Source organism: Triticum urartu, chromosome 3A (assembly GCF_056163025.1).
Source record: "Triticum urartu cultivar PI428250 chromosome 3A, HENAU_Tu73, whole genome shotgun sequence".
NCBI classification, from domain to species: Eukaryota; Viridiplantae; Streptophyta; class Magnoliopsida; order Poales; family Poaceae; genus Triticum; species Triticum urartu.
In genome coordinates, this window is record NC_141875.1 from 41142180 (window position 1) to 41163393 (window position 21214).

Below are 21214 nucleotides of genomic sequence, written 5' to 3' on the forward strand. Positions count from 1 at the left end.
GAATGTTCATTACTGTAAAAAAAGAAAAACATGAATAATTTATTAAATGTGGAGATGCAGCTGATCGACAACCCTCCACCTCCCTTAATGGTTGCCTCGTTGTGGGCAATGTCGTTGTGTGGCAAGGGTGGACTTGCTACTGGGACAAAGATGTGTCGGGCCTAGTTGCATATTGAGGGTGGAATTGCAACAACGACAAAAAAGGGTAGAACCTCCGGTTGTGTATAGAGGATGGAGTTGTGATTGGAATAAAATTGGTCGCCCCTAGCTACGTATTGAGGGTGGATTTACAAGTGGGGCAAAAAAGGCAGTCCCCCAATTGCATGTCATGAGTGTAGTTGGACTTGAAACAAGGACAAATATCTGTTGAGCTCCAATTGTGTCGATGATGAACTTGTAACCGGGACAAGAAAAAGGAGGGTCCATCAATTATATGTCGGGGTTGGAGTTATAACTGAGCCAAAAATAACTGCCTCCCAGTTACGTGTCAAGGGTGGACTTGCAACTGGGACAAAATGGATTCGAGCACCCAGTTCCATATCGAGGGAACTAAGACAAATTGGCTGAGCCCCAGTTGCATATTAAGCATGGACATGCAACTGGGACAATAAAAACGGCGGATCCTCAATATCATGTCAGGGTTGTAGTTGGACTTGTAACTAGGACAAATATGGGTTGAGCCCTAGTTGCGTGTCGATGGTGGACTTGCAAGTGAGACAAGAAAAAGGACATGCCTCTAATTGCATGTCGGGGGTGGAGTTGCAACTAGGAAAAAATTGTCGCCCCTAGTTGCATGTCAGTGGTGGACTTGCAAGTGAGACAAGAAAAGGGCATCTCCAATTGCATGTCAGGGATGGAGTTGCAACTGGGGGAAAATGGTCGGCCCCCTAGTTGCATGTCGAGGGTGAACTTGCAACTTGAACTCGAGGGTGGGCTTGCAACTGGAAGAAATACGAGCCAGTTGCGAGTCAAGGACACACTTGCAACTGGGAAAATTATAAAACTATGAGCCTAATTACGAGTCAAGGATTGACTTGTAACTGGGATGAGTTGCGAGTCCATGTGTGGACCTGCAACTAGGATGAAGACCAAAACATATATTCAGTTGCGAGTCAAAGGTGGGCTTGCGACTAGGATGAAACAAACAAAATGGGCCTAGTTGCGAGTTGATGGTGGACATGCAACTAGGACAACTACACAAACTACGATACGAGTTGCGACTCGAGGGTGGACTTGCAACTGGGACAACTACAAACTACGAGCCCAATTGCGAGTCGAGGGTGAACTTGCAACTGTGAACACTATAAAACAATGAGCCGAGTTGCGAGTCAAGAGTTGACCTGCAAGTAGGATGAAACAAACTACGAACCAATTTGAGTGTCAAGGGTGGACCTGCATCTGGGATGGAAAACAAAACGCAGGCCGAGTTGTGAATCAAAGATGGGCTTGCAACTAGGATGCAACAAACTATGGGTCTAGTTGCGAGTCGAGGGTGAACTTGCAACTGGGACAACTATACAGAAGTACGATATCAGTTGCGAGCCGAGGATGGACTTGCAACTGGGACATCTACACAAAACTACGGTAAGAGTTGCGAGTTGAGGGTGGACTTGCAACAAGGACAATAAAAAACTATGGATCCAGTTATGGGTCAAGGATGGACTTGCAACTGGGACAATTACGAAACTACGAGCCCAGTTATGAGTCAAGGGTGGACTTACAATTGGATGAAACAAACTACGGGCTCAGTTGCGAGGACGGACTGACAACTAGGACAACTACACAAAACTATGATACCATTTGCGAGTCGATGGTATTTTTGCAACAAGGACAATAACAAACTACGAGCCCAGTTGCAAGTCGAGCACGGACTTGCAACTGGGATGAAAAAGAAAATACTTGGGTAGTTGCGAGTCAAGGGTGAACTTGCCTACGAGCCCTTTTACAAGTCGAAGGTGGACTCTACAAATTCTCCACTTGGCCAGAAGAAGCGCACAACAAAAATGAACAAAAGTAAAGGGTCACCCCCCCCCCCCAATAATGACATATATGGGCTTGCGTATAAAGAAATGCGAGAACAGACCGATACAAGACAAACATTAAGGGGATGAGCGACGAGAAAGAACGAGTTGTCACCGATGCGAATGATCAAGCTTGTGGGAATGTTAAAGCAAACAAATGGACGGTTATATACCTAGATGAGGCCCCACTAAATCTCATCTAGAAGAGATTTAGCAAATCCGAAAGAAAAATGTAGTTATGCTCTTCCCTAGCTACATAGTTGACCCAGAATAAAAAAAGAACAGAGAACAAAAAGATATGCGGCCCTTCATAAAATAAACCCAATACACAAAACATAAAAACAGCCCACTTAAAAAGGTCATATCGGACCTCATTGCTTCACGAGGAACGAACAGAAAATACGACATAACGACAACAAGCACGACTCAAAAGCACATATATCTAATGGTGTATGAGTTAGATGAGACATTGTTAACTCTCCTCTAGATGAAAATTAACAAAACCAATCCAAAATGAGACCCCCAGATCACGCCGTGAAAATGGCCCAACAAAAGATGCACACGCAACCAGGCCAACAAGTAGATACCAGATGTACGACAACAGAGGACGAGCGCGACAAAATAACCCGTGATCAAAATTTGCACGACATGTAAAGCAAACAACAAATGACAGAGTAGAAAAAGTTCATGTAATTAAAACAAATAAAAAATAAAAAGCAGAACATAAGAAGAAAAATGGAAAGGAAAAAAAAATAGAAAATATAAGTAGAGAACAAAAAAAATTCATGATTTTAAAGTAGCTTATAAGTTAAAATGAATAATGAAATAGGAAAAAGAAAAAGCAAAAAGAAAAGGGAAAGAAAAAACAAACAACGTTTTGGAGATAAATAGGAGAGGTCACATGTACGCACCTATAGAATGCTTCATTGACCTTCAACTAGTCGCGGTGTGACTTCGTTGAAAAAGAAAAATAATTCACATCCAGAGAAACAAATGGGAAATTGCCTCAACGCGGCCCATATAAGTAACCACAACGCATGCGGCCCAGAGAACAAACGTAACACATCCGTGCCTAGAAAAACAGAGAAATACGAGACAAACAATTCACACAAATCTTATAGCAATTAGGAAATTACAAAACTACAAGCCCAATTGTGAGTCAAATGTCACCTTGCAAAAGGGATGAACAAACTACTGACCCAGTTGCGAGTGAAGGGTGAACCCGCGACTGGGATTAAAAACAAAACACAACCAGGACAAAACAACCTACATGCCCATTTGCGAGTCAAGGATGGACATGTAACTGGGACAACTACACAAAACTACAATACCATTTGTGAGTTGAGGGTGCATTTCCAACCGGGACAATAACAACTAAACCTAGTTGTGAGTCGAGGGTGGACTTGCAACTGGGATAACAACTAACTACGAGCCTAGTTGCGAGTTGAGGGTGGACTTGCAACTGGGACAACTACAAGCCTACTTGCGAGTCGAGGGTGGACTTGCAACTATGAAAACTACGAAACTACGAGCCAAGTTGTGACTCAAGGTGGACTTGCAATTGGGATGAAACAAACTATGACCCTAGTTATGAGTCAAGGGTGGAATTACAAATGGGATGAAAAGCAAACACATAGCCAGTTGCAAGTTGATGGTGGCCTTGCAACTGGGACAACTACGAGCCCAATTACAAGTCGATGGTGGGCCTGCAACTGGGAGAACTATGATCCCCGTTGCAAGTCGATGGTGGACTTGTAACTAGGACAATTACGAAATAGAAGCCCGATTCCGAGTCAAAGGTCGATTTGGAACGGAGACGAAAACTGCTGACCTAGTTGCCAGTCAAGCGTGGACGTGCAACTGGGATGAAAAACAAAACACAGGTCCAGTTGCGAGTCAAAGGCGTGCTTGCAATTGGGATGAAACAAACAACTTGTCTAGTTGGTAGTCGAGGGTGGACTTGCAACTGGGATAACTATACAAAACTATGATACGAGTTGCGAGTCGGGAGTGGACTTGCAACTAGGACAAAGTACAAACTACGAGCCCAGTTGCGAGTCAAGGGTGTACTTGCAACTAGGGCCAAAAGAAAGATCACTACCAATTGCATTTCATTGATGGACTTGCTGAGTTGAGGGTGATCAAAGTGACAACGAATATAGAACCATGTCTCTTCTGGATCTACGAAGCAGGCCAATAACAAACGATCAGAACCTAACAAAAAACCGATCGACAACTGGACATTGGGATGACGCAGGATGCACGACACAAAAAAGAACGGTCCAGAATTGTGCAAAAGATTACAAGAAATAAATCGAACGGACCACAACTTAGATAAAGCATTGTTAAAATCTTCATGAGATTTAGCAAATTTGATTTGAAAACTGTTCAAATATTATAAAAATATTCATGAATTTAAAAAACACAAGATTTAAAACTTTTCACAAAAAAAATTCATGAATTTTAATAAGTGTTTGCACACTTCAAAAAGTGTTCACATACTAAAAAATCATGAATTGGAAAATAAAAAGAACAAATATGGAGAAAAGAAGATAAAAATGGGACAACAAAAATTGAGACGTGGAATGTATGGCCAGTAAACCTCTTTGAATTCTTACAACGCAGCCAGAAAAAAGACAAACACAGAACACGAAAAAAGCGTTCCAGAGAAAACAAAAAATAGGCCAGCCCATGCAACGAGCGGTCGGACTAACAGAAAAGGTCAACGATCCAGCGACAGCGACACCGACATGCGCAAGCGACGCAGGACCCGCGGGAGGGACGCAAATCAAAACTGCACGAAAATAACAACGAGATCTGACGGTTAAGAACTTAGATATGACATCCTTAAAAAACATCTAGATGTGATTTAGCCGTTCCGTTTTTTTAAATGTACACCCGTAGGCATACATTACTTGTATTCATAATAGTAACGATACAAAGATAAAACGCATACAAGCAATAGAAAACAATAAAGAAACAAGCGGTTGTACTGCCGCATACCACCTTCGCCGCAGCTAACTAGCACCCACGGTCTTCGTCATCACTGGAGAAGAAAAACACCAGAAGCTGGTCTACATCTTGACGTTGAAGAAACCCCTAGCCATGAGGCGTTAACCAGCCACGATAGCCACCAACCCCGAAATGCTGGATCTAGACGGATAAAGAACATCAGCCGGAGGAGGGCTCCAAGCCGCTTCAACGCTGGATCCGGGGCGAACACCAACCCTCCCTTCAACAGGCGGCCGAATCCTCCACTGTCTTCCGCAAATCTGCAACAACCATCACCACTCGACTCCAAGAACAGCCCATCCCCGCCATCACGCCAAAACGCAGCGCCGGATCAAAGCCGCTCGAACAACTGGACTCCACGAGCCTCTCATCAGTGCCAGCAACACCACCAACGAGTAGGAGCACGGGCTGGAAGACCATTATTTCTAAGAGCACCATCGGGATCAGCCCCACCATGACACCGACGAAGGAAACTCGAAAAACCTAGAAAACCTAGGACTACTAAACAGCCAACTGAGAAACTGGGGCTCCCCTCCCCCTCGCGGCGCCAAGATGGCGGTCGGAGAGGAAGGGGAGTGGCGGAGTCACCAGCGGGCGCCCTGGATCTGGAGCGCCGCCGCCTCCGCTTTGGTTTCGTAAGAGGAGCGGTTCCAGACGCGAACTGGTCACAATGACAAGTATTTTCACCATGGATGTCAGGTCCAACTAGTGAAGGCCAGAATATCGATAAGTGGAAAACACCTTCAAAAAAGTAAGGATGCAAGTTTGTGGCACCCGCAAAGGTCATATGACAGATTTTCACCCTGAATATGAAGCAGTGTCCTATTCACCATGACAGATCTTCCGAGAATATTTTTCTTTTACACGTAAAACGTTCATATACCTAGGTACCCTGTGCAGTATATATATCACATAACGTGATATGTTTTGAGTCCACCGAGCAACAATGTAAGCACATACTACGACAAAAATAAATCCATCCATGAGCACGATCAAGGAGAAGCGCGCATCAAGCACTCTTCTCTGCACATGTGGCTTACTTCTCCTTCAAACCCATGTCAAAATCAAGCTGTGATCTGATCTGCAGCGCGGAAGCCAGTGGAAGGGCGCCGGGGGAAGACCCAGTCCGGGCGCGACGAGGATGGGCGACAACCATCGGACGGCAGTTGCACACGACAACAAGCCTTTGAAATTATATATGTGCAGAGGAGCCGCTTGAAACTATTTTTAGCATCCTTGAAACCAAACTGCCAAAGGAAGACAAAGAGCTCACTGAGGATCCAAAGGTCCAGCTTCCACAACTGCAATAAACAAATCTCCTTCCTCCACTCCTAATTGGCGTCTGATGAGTAATGACACCGTCCATCACGTCATTAGCCTCCGAAGTGCCGCCTGCTAGCTTCCATTTAAAACAGGTAAACTCACCACACCAGCGGCTCCATAAAACGGGCAGGCATGCCCTTCTTCTTGCTTCCCTCAGCACAACCCAAATAGTACGTACAGCTTAGCCTGTTTCAGCACAGCTAAAATATATCAAAGCTTAGCCAGTTTCATCACAACTGAAATACTATATCCTGCTGCACACAGACGCACCACTTGGCTTGCTTTCATCTATACTCTACAGTATCAGCCAGTCCTGCGAATTCTAGCGTCTGTGGAAATTTATGTAATCCCCTGCAGGCAATAATCAATGGTGAGTCTAGCTATCTTCTCACTTTTGATGATCAGTCTTTTGACATGTCATGAAAAAACTTAAGTAGGTTGGCGTGATGTCTCCCTTGCGATTTTTTTCCCATAGCCATGAACTGAAGATACTGTGATTTCTAACATAGTGATCTGTATATACATCCTGTTTAGGTTCTCAAAAGTTGCTATCACCCACACCAGAAATGGCACTTTTGAGTAATATACTCAGGTGGCTGGGTGTTGGTTAAAAAGAATTGGTATCACTCCAATGAATCCCAGGAAAGATGTCAATGTTTTCACTATTTTTACAAAACAGATTTGCCTCGTCGATTAGACTGTGGTATTAAACAAAAGTGAATTGCCCAGTTAATAAACGGAAAATCAGGTGAAAACCGATACAAATAGACCACACGTGGAATTACTCCAAAAGCATGAAACGACATGACCACATAATGTCTCTCATATTAATTTCACTTTTTTTGCGATGGAAATAGGGTGTTTTATTCCAAACTCACAGAATTACAATCCTTAGCAACAAGTTCAGAAATAAAAGGAGGGGATTGGTTAAGCCAACACGCAGTGCTATCCCCAGATCTACCATAATTTGCTAAGCAATGTGCAACTTTGTATTGATCACGAGAAACTTTAACACGAACAAACACCCTATTCTCCAGTAAACCTTTGATTTCTGCCAAGAGATGACCATATGCTGATCTGTCCAGTGAATCATTAGACAGTGCTGATAAAGCTCGCCTTGATGTGCTAGAGGAATATTTTGTGTATTTCAGCTTCCTCGTTTTGTTATTCTGCTGTTCACATACTTAGTCAGCTGTTCACACTGCATTTAATCCAGGAAAATGTGGAGCGAAGTGCATCCAGTCACACTGCAAAGATCATATGAATGAGTGTATCATAAAATCAATCATGGGCACCAGTGACAAGCCCAGCACGGCTGATTTTCACGGCATCATGGCAAACACGGCTGGCTGCGGGGCCTATTGTTCTGAAGACTTCGTCGAGTCAAGTACTGCCAAGTACAATGATTCGGACTTTATTTTGCATCCACCAAACCCTATGAGCTACTATCCTGAACTATCAATTGCTTCCAACAAGATTGATCCCCAATTCTGCAATGTCAGCTGTGATGACACATCAGCTGGTTGGTGCCTAACCAGTGTGGCGGAGCACCCACGGACCGACTCTGATGTAACTCTCAGCTACATAGAACAGATGTTGATGCAGGACATTGATGACAAGGTCAGAGCACCTCATGGAGAGACTGCCATTAGAAGCATGGAGGAGCCCTTCTGTGAACTTCTTGGACAAAATTATCCAGTTTTGCCTTACTTACTACCACTTTGTGGATGTGGTCGCCTAGAGAACCTAAATGGCAATGTCAGCAGGCTTGATGGACAATTATGCTGCAATTGCTCTGTTTATATCAGCTCAGATGATTATCACCCCAATGAAAACTCACAAGCATCTCAGGCTCCGTGGACTTTATCTGCAATTGTTGGAGAGGCAAAACAATTCCCTCTGGGTGCTGAAAGAATGGAAATTGGTTTGAACATCAATGGCCTTTCAATTGCCAAAAATCCTAGCCGAGATTATCATTCACCTCATATGAATGACATAGACACAATGAAGGATGCATCATTTGAAGTTCGAGGTCGAAAAGTTTATCCGGGTATAGAAGAGCTTGATTTGTTAGAAGGAAGGAGAAACAAGCAGATTGCTTTTTCCTCCGATGAGCCGACGCGAAATGAGGCGTTCGACAAGGTTCTGCTTTGCTCTGACCAGAAGCCCATAGGTGAAGGTATTATTTCGCAACAAACCATGGCAGATACATACACCAAGTATGCACATAAAGACCATGGAAGAAAACCATCTAGGCAAACAACGAGAGGTAAAGCACGGAAGAAGAAAGAGGTAGTGGATCTCAGAACTCTCCTTATACATTGCGCACAAGCAGTATCTGTGAACAACCATAGCTTAGCAAGTGGCATACTTAAAAGCATAAGACAACATTCTTCACCAAGTGGCGATGATACCCAGAGGCTAGCGTTCTACCTAGCAGATTGCCTGGAGATAAGATTGTCTGGAAATGGGAGTCAGATAAACCGGAACTTCATCACTACACCAAGGAGTGCAGCATATATTCTAAAGCTATTCCATCTTTGTTTCACAGTATCTCATTACTTGAGATCATCATATTATTTCTCGAACAAAACCATCCTTGATGTCTCAAAGGGAAAATCACAAGTGCACATTATTGATTTTGGCATTTGCTTTGGTTTTCAATGGCCATCATTATTGAAACAATTAGCAGATAGGGAAGGTGGGCCGCCTAAGCTTCGGATTACAGGTATAGAACTGCCCATGCCCGGTTTCCGGCCAGATGGAAGGAAGAACAACACACAGCTGCGATTAGTTGAATATGCCGGCATGTTCAAAGTACCTCTTAAATACCGGCAGATCTCATCAAAGTGGGAATCCATCTCCATTGAAGATTTGAACATTAACAAAGGTGAAGTGCTCATAGTCAATTGTATAAATCGAATGAAGAATATTGCTGATGAGACAATATCCATCAACAGCGCCAGAAACAGAGTGCTCAATACCATAAAGATGATGAAGCCGAAAGTTTTCATACATGGAGTTGTTAACGGATATTACAACACCCCCTTCTTTTTATCACGTTTTAAGGAAGTCATGCACCACTATGCTTCACTGTTTGATATGCTTGATAAAACGACTCCACGAGATAACGAGGCAAGATTAATCCTGGAGAGGGATATATATAAATATGAAATGCTCAATGTCATTGCATGTGAAGGATCGGAAAGGATTGAGAGGCCCGAGAGTTACAAGACATGGAAGTTGCGAAGCCTCAGGGCCAGGTTTGAGCAGCTTCCACTGAATCCAAAAATTGTTCAAGGAATACAACATATTGTGAGACAGATTTATCACAAAGACCTTTTTGTCGACGAAGAAGACCAATTCCTAGTGTTGGGTTGGAAGGGAAGGATAGTTTATGCATTATCCACATGGAAGCCAAGTGAGTCTAACAATGAAGGCACTGATGATATTTGAAGTTTCACAACAAAGACCGGTGTTTGACAGTTTAACCAAGCAAAGTGGTCGCTTGTGAGGTGTTGTCTCAACTCTCAACTCCCAAATGCCTTTGGATTTGCATATTTTGTAATAATCAACATATTTTGGTGCATCTGAATGTAGCCTACTATCTTGAATTTTCTTCAACACTTCTATGTTTATATTGATTTAACTACAAATGATTATCTCAATCTACCAATATCTTACAGGCCTCATTGATTCAAAGGATTACCATAGGAAATTTTGAAGTATTGGAATTCTTAGGAATTTTTACTAGTTGCTCGTTTGATTAGTAGGATTGAATCCTACAGGAATTTTTCCTAAGGATTCTCTTGTACGACAATCCATAGAAATTTTACCATCAACTCTAATATCTTGAAAAATATCCTTCGTTTTTCTTGTGAAGCAATCAAGCAAACAAAAACCCTGTAGGGTTCATATGGCCATGACATTGGAATCCTATGTTTTTTCTATTCCTATATTTTGGGAATCCTGCGAATAAAGGAGCCTTAAAAGTTGATAACGATTGTCCAACAAGCTGAGAGAAGTCAGTGGTATTTCTTTCGCCACAGAAGCAAGGTAGGTAAATAGTGGAAGGAAGAAAGAAAAAAAAATCAACTATAAGGAATGGCAAAATACATAAGCTTGACAATACCCTGGAAGGCTGTAATCCTGAACGAGGGGCTCCTCTTGCACGTTTCCGGCTAACCGACAGCTCATTCTGTCCTTTGGCTTCTCAAAAGCAGTGTACTCAGCCATCGATTGCAGATGTATTTTGTCAGGAACAAAACGTTCATAGGAGTAGTGAGCTTGGCCACTGAGAAACATGCTGAAACCATATGTCTTCACGTGCAAGGGAAATCGAGATGGAATAATGTGCACAGTTGCAGTTACCTTGGCAAATAACATATCACTTGGGTGATCAACTAGATAACCATGATGAGATTCCTTCACCCCATGTACTGATTATCACCAAAAGAGCATCAGCCTCATCACCATATGGCAGAAAACAACCAGAGACAGTAATATAATCAGCTAGCAAAGCTCTTTGGAACCCATCAAACTCCAAACTCAGAGCACTGTGACCTTGCCGTATCTGCAACATTGCTATATCAACACCATGAAAAGAGCATCCAGTTCTGCACTGTGCTTTGTGGTGCTCTGCAAAATATGCCTCTGTACATCTGAATCTTGTACAGAACACCAGGAAGTAGCAACACCAACAGCAATGACATACTCCCCCCGTCCCATATTAATTGTCGATCAAACGGATTTATCTAGCACCGAAATACGTCTAATTACATCCATTTCAGCGACAACTAATATGTGACGGGGGGAGTATGAAAATGGAGTGGGCTTTAAAAGTGCTTGAAACATATGTGGAATTATAACACCTTCAAGAAGGAAGAACACACTCATAGCGATGTTGCCATGTCCAGCTTGACACGGCAAGGACAAGTATTTTCATCATGGACGTTAGGTCCAACCAGTGAAGGTTAGAATATCAAGTCCGTTGCTTCAGTGTCCGACCCGCAAAGGTCATATCAGGATTTTCACCCCAAGTAAGAGCAAGCAACAGCGCACATCAAGTCCTCTTCTCTGCACATTTGGCTCTGTCAAAGTCAAGCTGTGATCTGCAGCGCCGGGGGACACAGTCCGAGAGGCAAAGGACAAAAGGACCTGAAGAGACAAAGACCCCTCTGAGGATCCAAAGGCTCCAGCCTCCGCAACTGCGATAAACAAATCTCCTTCCTTCCCTCCTAATTGGAGTTTGACACAGTCCATTAGCCTCCAAAATGCCGCCTAGCTAGCTTATCTGCAAATCTTGTTTGTTTCTGCCTCCGGCATCCGTACAGGTTATCACACCCATGAATTCGATCACTAGCATCAATGCCCATACCTCGGCAAACTCACCAGAGGCTCACATAAAACAGGCAGGCATGTACTTCTTGCTTCCCTCAGCACAACTGAAATAGTACAGCTTAACTAATTTCAGCACAACTGAAATATATCAAGCTGCACTTCTTTCCACCGGCAGACAGCGTCGGTCCCTTGGCTTGCAATTCATTTCAAGTCCATAATCTCATCGGGCAACCAGTCCTGCGAATTCTAGCGTCTGTGGAATTTTGTGCGATCCTCTGCAGGCAATAATCAATAGTAAGTTCCTCTTCCCGTTTTTGCTGAGCAGTCTCTTAATCAATAGTAAGTAGCTAGCCATGATGTCTGGTTATGATTTTTCCATGGCCATCAACTGAAGATACTATGATTTCTAGCACAGTAACCCGTATAAACATCCTTAAAATATTCGGGGGGATCCCCGCACCCCCTTCACCCAGGTGTTTGTTGTTAGGAAAGCAACTTGTATTTCCATGAGGCCATAGGCCGATATATATATATACATGTCCAGGTGTGGAACATATGCAGGAAACCCCTTATACAACGGGATAAATACAAAGGGGTACATGACTTATATTAGAACTCTAACACCCCCCCTCAAACTCATGATGGATGAACAACACTGAATTTGGAGAGATAAAAGCCATGTTGTGCTCTAGTCTGAGCCTTCGTCAGGAAATCCGACAACTGTAACTCGGAAGGCACATACTGAAGAGCAATAACCTGATCCTGCACAGCAGCGCGCACATAGAAAGCATCAATACCAATATGCTTGGTGAGCTCATGCTTCACAGGATCGCGTGCAATGCTGATAGCACCTGTACTGTCAGATAAAAGTAGAGTCGGTGTAGTGACAGAAACACCAAAATCCTGAAGTAACCACCGTAACCAAGTCACTTCTGCCGTCAAAAGAGCCATTGCTCGCAACTCAGCCTCGGCACTCGAACGGGAAACTGCAAGTTGTTTCTTCGTCTTCCAGGCAATGAGAGAACCACCAAGAAAAACACAGTAAGCAGAAAGTGAACGGCGATCGGAAGGATCACTAGCCCACGTAGCATCCGAATAGGCCTGGAGCTGTAAAGAGCTGGAGCGAGGAAAGAATAGACGGTGAGAGATCGTGCCTCGAAGATATCGAAGAACACAAAGGAGATGACTATAGTGAACCGAGGTGGGGGCAGAGACAAACTGACTCAGAATATGAACCGGATAAGAGATGTCCGGACGAGTGACAGCTAGATAGACAAGACTGCCAACAAGATGGCGATAACGCGTCGGGTCAGGGAGAGGATCACCATCAGTAGCACGGAGGTGAACATTGAGCTCCATAGGAGTCTCAACAACGCGCTCATCAGTAAGAGCAGAACGAGCAAGAAGATCCTGGATATACTTTTCCTGGGATATAAAAAAGCCATCAGAGGTAGAAGAGACTTCAATCCCAAGAAAGTAGCGAAGAGGTCCAAGATCAGACATAAGAAACTGCTCACTAAGACGGGCCTTTACAAAGGCAATATACTCGGGGTCATCCCCCGTGATGATCATGTCATCAACATAAAGAAGAAGAAGAGTCCGACCACGAGGAGAAAGGTGAATAAACAATGCTGGATCATGAGCACTTGCTAAAAAACCAGCAGCAGTGATCACAGAGGCAAAGCGCTCAAACCAGGCGCGGGGGGCTTGCTTAAGGCCATAGAGAGAGCGACGAAGACGACATACCATGCCATCAGAAACAGAATACCCAGGTGGTGGCTGCATGTACACCTCCTCACGCAGCTCACCATTAAGAAAGGCATTCTTAACATCAAGCTGAGATATAGACCAGTGGCGTGCAGAGGCAACGGCAAGAAGTGTACGAATAGTGGTCATATGAGCCACAGGAGCAAAAGTCTCGTCATAATCACGACCATGCTCCTGCTGAAAACCACGAGCCACAAGACGAGCTTTGTGACGCTCAAGAGAACCATCGGAGCGAGTTTTAACCTTATAGACCCACTTACAAGTGATCGGACGGACTCCGGGAGGAAGAGAAACAAGATCCCAGGTACCAGTGCGTTCAAGAGCAGCAATCTCCTCTGCCATCGCAAACTGCCATTCAGGATGAACAACAGCCTGATGGTAAGAAGTCGGCTCAAGAACAGCAGCACCAGCGGTGGGAAATCCAAAGCGATCAACAGGCGGACGAGGACGAGAACGCAAGCCATAAGTAGGCTGAGAGGAAGATGACGACCCATCCACAGAGGCATCGACTGGTCGTGGACGACGAGTGTAATGCTGAGGAAAAGATGGAATAATAGAAGGAGGAATCGGCAAGGTAGAATCAGGGGGCGGCGACGAAGAAGTCATCGGAGATGAAGGTGTAGAGTCCGGTGACAGGCTGGGAGAGGAGACCGGGGAGGAAGTCACCGGAGATGAAGGTGGAGAACCCGGTGACATGCAAGGCGAGGAGACCGGGGAGGATGGTGGCTGCAAATCAACGAGATGTGGAGAAGGAGAGGAAGTGGAACGGAGAGGTACAGTCTCGGCGGGGGTGATAGGTAAGCTAGGAAAAGTGAGGAAAGAGATATCCTGCACTGAAAAAGGCGAGGAAGATGGGCATGGATAGAAGGGACGAGACTCTTCAAAAGTCACATCTCGAGAGATACGCATCCGACGACCAATAGGATCCCAACAACGATAGCCCTTATGCTCATCATTGTAGCCTAAGAAGACACACTCAACAGACTGAGCGGTCAGTTTGGTGCGTTCACGAGGAGCAAGAAGAACATAGCAAACACAACCAAATGAGCGAAACATCGAATAATCGGGAGAACGATCAAAAAGTCGCTCGAAAGGAACACCACCCTGTAGAGTAGCGGAAGGCTGTATATTGATAAGATAGGTGGATGTGGAGACGGCCTCAGCCCAAAAATGAGGCGGGAGAGAGGCAGCAATCATCAATGCACGAGCCGTCTCAAGAAGATGTCGATGCTTTCGCTCAGCCACACCATTCTGAGCATGAGCACCAGGACAAGAGAATTGAGAGAGAGTCCCGTGCTCAGCAAGAACACCACGCAACATCTTAGAGATATACTCGCCAGCGGAGTCAGCACGAAAAACACGAATGGGTGAAGAGAACTGAGTATGAACCATGGCAGCAAAACGCTTATAAATAGACAACACCTCAGAACGAGAAGTCATGAAATAAAGCCATGTGTAACGAGAGAAATCATCTATGAAAATAATATAGTATTTATGACCACCTTTCGAAGCGAAAGGGGCCGGACCCCATACATCAGAATGGACTAAATCGAAAGGACGCTTAGACACTGACTCACTATGTGAATATGGTAACTGAATCTGCTTGCCAAGATGACAACCCTGACACTCTAAAGAGACATCTCCTGAGACAGACCCCAGAAGGCCTCGACGAACTAAAGAAGACAACCGAGAACCACACAGATGACCAAGTCGATGATGCCACTGCTGGAAGGAACCAGTGACGGAGGCGACAGAAGCGGAAGAACTGGCGATGGTGGTGGCAGCAGAAGGAACATGAAGCCAATCCAACTCCCAAAGACCCTGAGAATCACGGCGGCGAGGGCCAGCCCCAACCAGAGTGTGCGTGTGACGGTCCTGGACAGAACAAGAGTCAACGTCAAGGATGACGCGACAACCAGAATCCGTAAGTTGACCAGCAGAAAACAAATTCATGGTAAGTCGAGGAACATGAGCAACATCAGGAACAAAATAAGAAGGAGTAGTAAGATTGCCTCTACTAGCAACAGAAAGTGGAGTACCATCAGCAGTGAAGACATGAATAGGAGAATCCAGTGATCGAAGAGAGGACAAAGTGGAAGAATGAGAAGACATATGAAAGGAAGCTCCAGAGTCCAGAACCCAGGGGGATGTACCTAACTGTGTAGAGGGTGATTTCTCAGTGCGGGAAGCATCAGTCACAGAACCGACAGTACCCGTCGAGGAAGAACATGAAGCCGCGAGCAGACGCTTAAGTCTCAGAATATCCTGCTCAGTCAAAGCAATGGCTGAAGCTGTCGAGGTAGATGACGAAGTCCCTGAAGATGATGAGCGAGCCTTGCGCAGGTGCTTCTTCTTCGTGTAGCACTGAGACTCAAGATGACCATCATTGTTGCAATAGGCGCAATGTGGACGGGGTCGACCTGAGCCTCCAGAAGGAGTGGGCAAGAGCGGCGGAGCACTCGAGCGAGAAGGGGTCGGTGAAGCAAGTGGCGTAGGAGCACGAGTAGCGAGCACAGAGGGAACCTCCAGCAAACCAGCACCACGTAAGCGAGTCTCCTCAGCACGAATCTCAGAAAGCGCCTCCATGAGAGAAATACGGCCACGAGCAAACAACTGAGCACGCCGGGGCTCAAACTCCTTACGGAGCCGAGACAAGAACTCATAGACGCGATGAAACTCCAAATTGGCCTGGACAGCCTGGCAACAGGGGCAGGTACGACACCCAGCACTACGGAGAGAATCAAGCTGGCGCCAGATAGCAGAACTCTGTGCATAGAAGTCATCAACAGTAGAGTCACCCTACTGAAGAGCATGCTCCTGACGGATCACAGAGAGGTATAAGGCATCACCAGAGGGCTGATAGCGCTCACGAAGACGGGTCCACATCTCAAAGACAGTAGAAAGACCTAGAAATTCAGAAGCAAACTGAGGCAGAACACTAGCAGTGAGAACAGCTGCAGCACGAGCATCATCATCCAGCCACGGGGTGTAAACAGACAGAGCACCATGATACGTCTGAAGAGCCTCCTCATAAGCCAAAACCCTCTCATCATAAGCACGATCAACAGCCTCATCAGCAACCTTAGCCGCATCCTTGGCGGCCTGATTAGCATCCGTAGGAAGAACCGATGGAGTTGGCGGAGTAGGGGCCACCGGAGGAACCGGACATGGCGGACAGCAGACCTCGCCAGAAAGAACACCCCAAAGACGGATGCCACGCATGTGAATGCGCATGAAGCCAGTAAACTCGGTGTAGTTAGTACCATCAAAGATCACCGGACAGCGAGGAACAACAACATAGCCTGATGCAGTAGACATTTTTTTTTGTTTTTTTGTTTTTTTTAGAACCGACGAGAGCACCAGCGACAGTAGAGTCGGGAACAGCAGAATCAGGTGGATCGGGCGACCTGATCGAGCGGGCCGGCGCGGGCGACCTGATCGGATCGAGCGTCCGCTGGAGAGGACGCTAGCGACGGAACCGAGCGGGAGATCGGGCGTCCGCTGGGGAGAGCGCTGGCTTCGAGCGGGAGATCAGCGCTGGCGACGGGAGATCGAGGCGGGCAGCTTCAGGGGCAGATTGGAAAACGGGATGGGGTTGGCGTCCTGGGCAACAGCAGCACCTGTTCAATCCTTAACAAGCAGCAGCAGCAGCAGGAGGATTGGATGAGAGTGCTCGGGCGAGGACGGAAGCAGCCGGCCTGGGCGCTCGATGAGGAGATAGCAGCGCCGCTCGGAGATTGGATCGGAAGCATGAGTTGCGCGTGCGAAAAAAAAACCTAAGGCTCTAATACCATGTTAAGAAAGCAACTTGTATTTCCATGAGGCCATAGGCCGATATATATATATACATGTACAGGTGTGGAACATATGCAGGAAACCCCTTATACAACGGGATAAATACAAAGGGGTACATGACTTATATTAGAACTCTAACATTTGTCATAAAGAATTTGCTATCACTGCAATGAATCTCAGGAAAGATGTCAATGTCATTCATATTATTATTTTTTCAAAATAAAGGCAAAAGATTTTTCTCGTCAATTAATTAAGCAGAAGAGAATTGCCAAGTTAATTAACAGAAAGCCGGGTGAAAACCGACACAAACAAACCACATGCGGACTACTCCCAAAGCATTAACCCGCATGACCACACGATGTCTCGCATATTAATTTTGGTTTAATGTGCTAGAGGAATATTACGTGTATTTCAGCTTCCTCCTTTTGTTATTCTGCTGTTCACATACTTAGTCAACTGCTCACACTGCATTTAATCCAGGAAAATGTGGAGCAAAGTGCAGCCAGGCACATTGTAAAGATTGTGTGAATGAGCATCGTAAAATCAATCATGGGTACCAGTGACAAGCCCAGCTCGGCTGATTTTCACGGCATCATGGCAAATACGGCTGTCTGTGGCGCCTATAGTTCTCAGGACCCCATCGAGTCAAGCACCACCAAGTACAATGATTCAGAGTTTGTTTTGCATCCACCAACCCCTTTGAGCTACTCTCCTGCAGTGTCAATTGTTTCCAACAAGATTGGTCCCCAATTTTGCAATGTCAGCTGTGATGACCAATCAGCTGGTTGGCGCCTAATCAGTGTGGTGGAGCACCCAAAGACCGACTCTGATGTAACTCTCAGCTACATAGAACAGATGTTGATGCAGGACACTGATGACAAGGTGAGAGCACCTCATGGTGAGACTGCCATCAGAACCGTGGAGGAGCCCTTCTATGAACTTCTTGGACAAAAGTATCCAGTTTTGCCTGACATATTATCACCTTGTGGCTGTGATCGCCTCAAGAACCTAAATGGCAATGTCAGCAGGCTTAATGTAAAGTTATGCAGCAATTGCTCTTTATATATCAGCTCAGATGATTATCACCCCAATGAAAACTCACAAGCATCTCAGGCTCCATGGACTTTATCCGCCATTGTTGGAGAGGCAAACAAAATCCCTCTGGGTGCCGAAAGAATGGAAATTGGTTTGAACATCAATGGCCTGTCCATTGCAGAAAAACCTAGCCGAGATAATCATTCACCTCATATGAATGAGAAGGAGACAATCAAGGATGCATCATTTGAACTTCGAGGCCGAAAAGTTTTCCCAGATAAAGAAGATCTTGATTTGTTAGAAGGAAGGAGAAGCAAGCAGACTGCTATTTTTTCTGATGAGCCGATCCGAAATGAGGCATTTGACAAGGTTCTACTTTGCTGTGAGCATCAACTCGTCGTAGATGAAAGTATTCTGCAGCGGACCATGGCGAATACATCCACCAAGTACGCACAGAAAGAGCAAGGGAAAAAATTGGCTAGGCAAACTACCAGAGGTAAAACATGGAAGAAGAAAGAGGTGGTGGATCTCAGAACTCTCCTTATCCATTGTGCAGAAGCAGTATCTGTGAACAACCATAGCTTAGCAAGTGACATACTTAAAACCATAAGACAACATTCTTCACCAAGTGGGGATGATACCCAAAGGCTAGCGTTTTACCTAGCAGAATGCCTGGAGATAAGATTGTCTGGAAATGGGAGTCAGATAAGCCAGAACTTCATTGCTACACCAAGGAATGCAGCATATATTCTAAAGCTCTTCCATCTTGGTTTGACAGTATCTCCTTACTTGAGATCATCATATTACTTCTCGAACAAAACTATCATTGATGTCTCAAAGGGAAAGCCAAAAGTGCACATTATCGATTTTGGCATTTGCTTTGGTTTTCAATGGCCATCATTATTCAAACAGTTTGCAGATAGAGATGGTGGCCCACCTAAGCTTCGGATTACAGGCATAGAGCTACCAACGCCAGGTTTCCGGCCAGATGAAATCAATAACAACACACGGCTACGATTAATTGAATATGCTGACATGTTCAAAGTACCTTTTGAATACCGGCAGATCTCATCAAAATGGGAATCCATCACCATCAAAGATTTTAACATTGACAAAGATGAATTGCTCGTAGTCAACTGCATACACCGAATGAAGAATCTTGGTGATGAGACAAGATCCATCAATAGCGCCAGGAATAGGGTGCTCAATAACATAAGGATGATGAAGCCAAACATCTTCATCCATGGAGTTGTTAATGGATCTTACAACACCCCCTTCTTTTTATCACGGTTTAAAGAAGTCATGTACCGCTATACTTCACTGTTTGATATGCTTGATAAAACAACTCCACGAGACAACGAGACAAGATTGATCCTAGAGAGGGATATATATAAATATGAAATTCTCAATGCCATTGCATGTGAAGGATCGGAACGGATTGAGAGGCCCGAGAGTTATAAGATATGGAAGGTAAGAGGCCTCAGGGCCAGGTTTGAGCAGCTTCCACTGAATCCAACCATTGTTAATGGAATACAACATATTGTGAGACAGATTTATCACAAAGAGGTTTTTGTGGACGAAGAAGACCAATTCCTTGTGTTGGGATGGAAGGGAAGGATACTCTATGCATTATCCACATGGAAACCAAGTGAGATTGACAATGAAGGCACTAATGATATTTGAAGTTCCAGAACAAAGAGAAGTATTTGACAGTTTAATCAGCCAAAGTGGTCACGCGAGGTGTTGTTTCAATTTCCAAATATCTTTAGATTTGTACATTTGGTAATAATCAATATATTTTGGGGCATCCGAATGTAGCCTACTATCCTGAATTTTCTTCAACACTTCTATGTTTGTATTGATTTAACTACAAATGATTATCTTCAATCTACCAATATCTTACGGGCCTCATTGATTCAACGGATTGGAACGCTCAGGATTTTTTCTCGTTCGATTCATAGGATTGTATCGTACAAGAATGTTTCCTAAGAATTCTCCTATACGACAATCCACAGAAATTTTATCTTCCACTCTGATCTCTTGAAAATATTCTTACGGGCCTCTGGTTGGTGGTGTGTTGTATCCGGATTTGTTCTCTGGTTGTTGCTTTTTATATAAAGCGGGGCAAAAGCCTTTTTGGTAAAATATTCTTTGACTATTTTGTGAAACAATCAAAGAATCCAAAACCCTGTAGGATTCATATGGTCCATAACATTGCAATACTATGTTTGTCCTATTCCTATGTTTTTGGAATTCTGCAAATCAAAGGAACACTAAAAGTTGATAATGATTGTCCAACAAACTGACAGAAGTCAGTGGTATTTCTATCACCACAAAAGCAAGTTAGGTAAATAGTGGAAGGAAGAAAGAAAATCAACTAATAAGGAATGACAAAATAGATAAGCTTGACAATACCTGAAAGGCTGGAATCCTGAATGAGGGACTCCTTTTACAAGTTTCCGGGTAACCGACAGCTCACCCTGTCCTCTTGTTTTCTCTAGGCTGGTGTTGGTGACTTGGTGTGATTTCTGGTCTGCGGTTAGCAAGCACCACTGCCATTACTGCTGTCCAAGATTAACGTGACTATACAGAGAAAGTGAGTGCAGTGTGCGTCAAGTGAGTTGATTTTTGTACCGGTCACGCATTATATCAAACACCTACAAGGCACTCTCTGCTCCCGTGCGATTGACGTGGTCTGACCCTTCCAAAAAGAAGAGTCGGCCACGCCACCGCCGTCCAAGGGTCAAAGCTGGCGCAACACTCCCTGTGTCGTTGTTTGGATAGAGGTAGATTTATATAAAATGAGTTTTTAGCAGATTTTTAGTAAAACTGGTGCTACCATTTATTTTATGAATAATCATTTTACAAAGAAACACGTTTGGGTTAGCAAATGACAAAGCTAGTCCGTGTTAGGATCCAGC

General features: G+C 44.6%; 2 protein-coding genes across 2 annotated transcripts; both read left to right on the forward strand.

Moving 5' to 3' along the window:
* Positions 1-7688: 7688 nt before the first annotated feature.
* LOC147978325 (scarecrow-like protein 30) lies at positions 7689-9812 on the forward strand. The gene has a single exon (XM_087514708.1). It carries the CDS (start codon positions 7689-7691, stop codon positions 9810-9812), a length of 2124 nt encoding a protein of 707 aa, XP_087370834.1.
* Positions 9813-17852: 8040 nt separating this feature from the next.
* Positions 17853-19976, forward strand: LOC147978326 (scarecrow-like protein 9). The gene has a single exon (XM_087514709.1). It carries the CDS (start codon positions 17853-17855, stop codon positions 19974-19976), a length of 2124 nt encoding a protein of 707 aa, XP_087370835.1.
* Positions 19977-21214: the final 1238 nt, after the last annotated feature.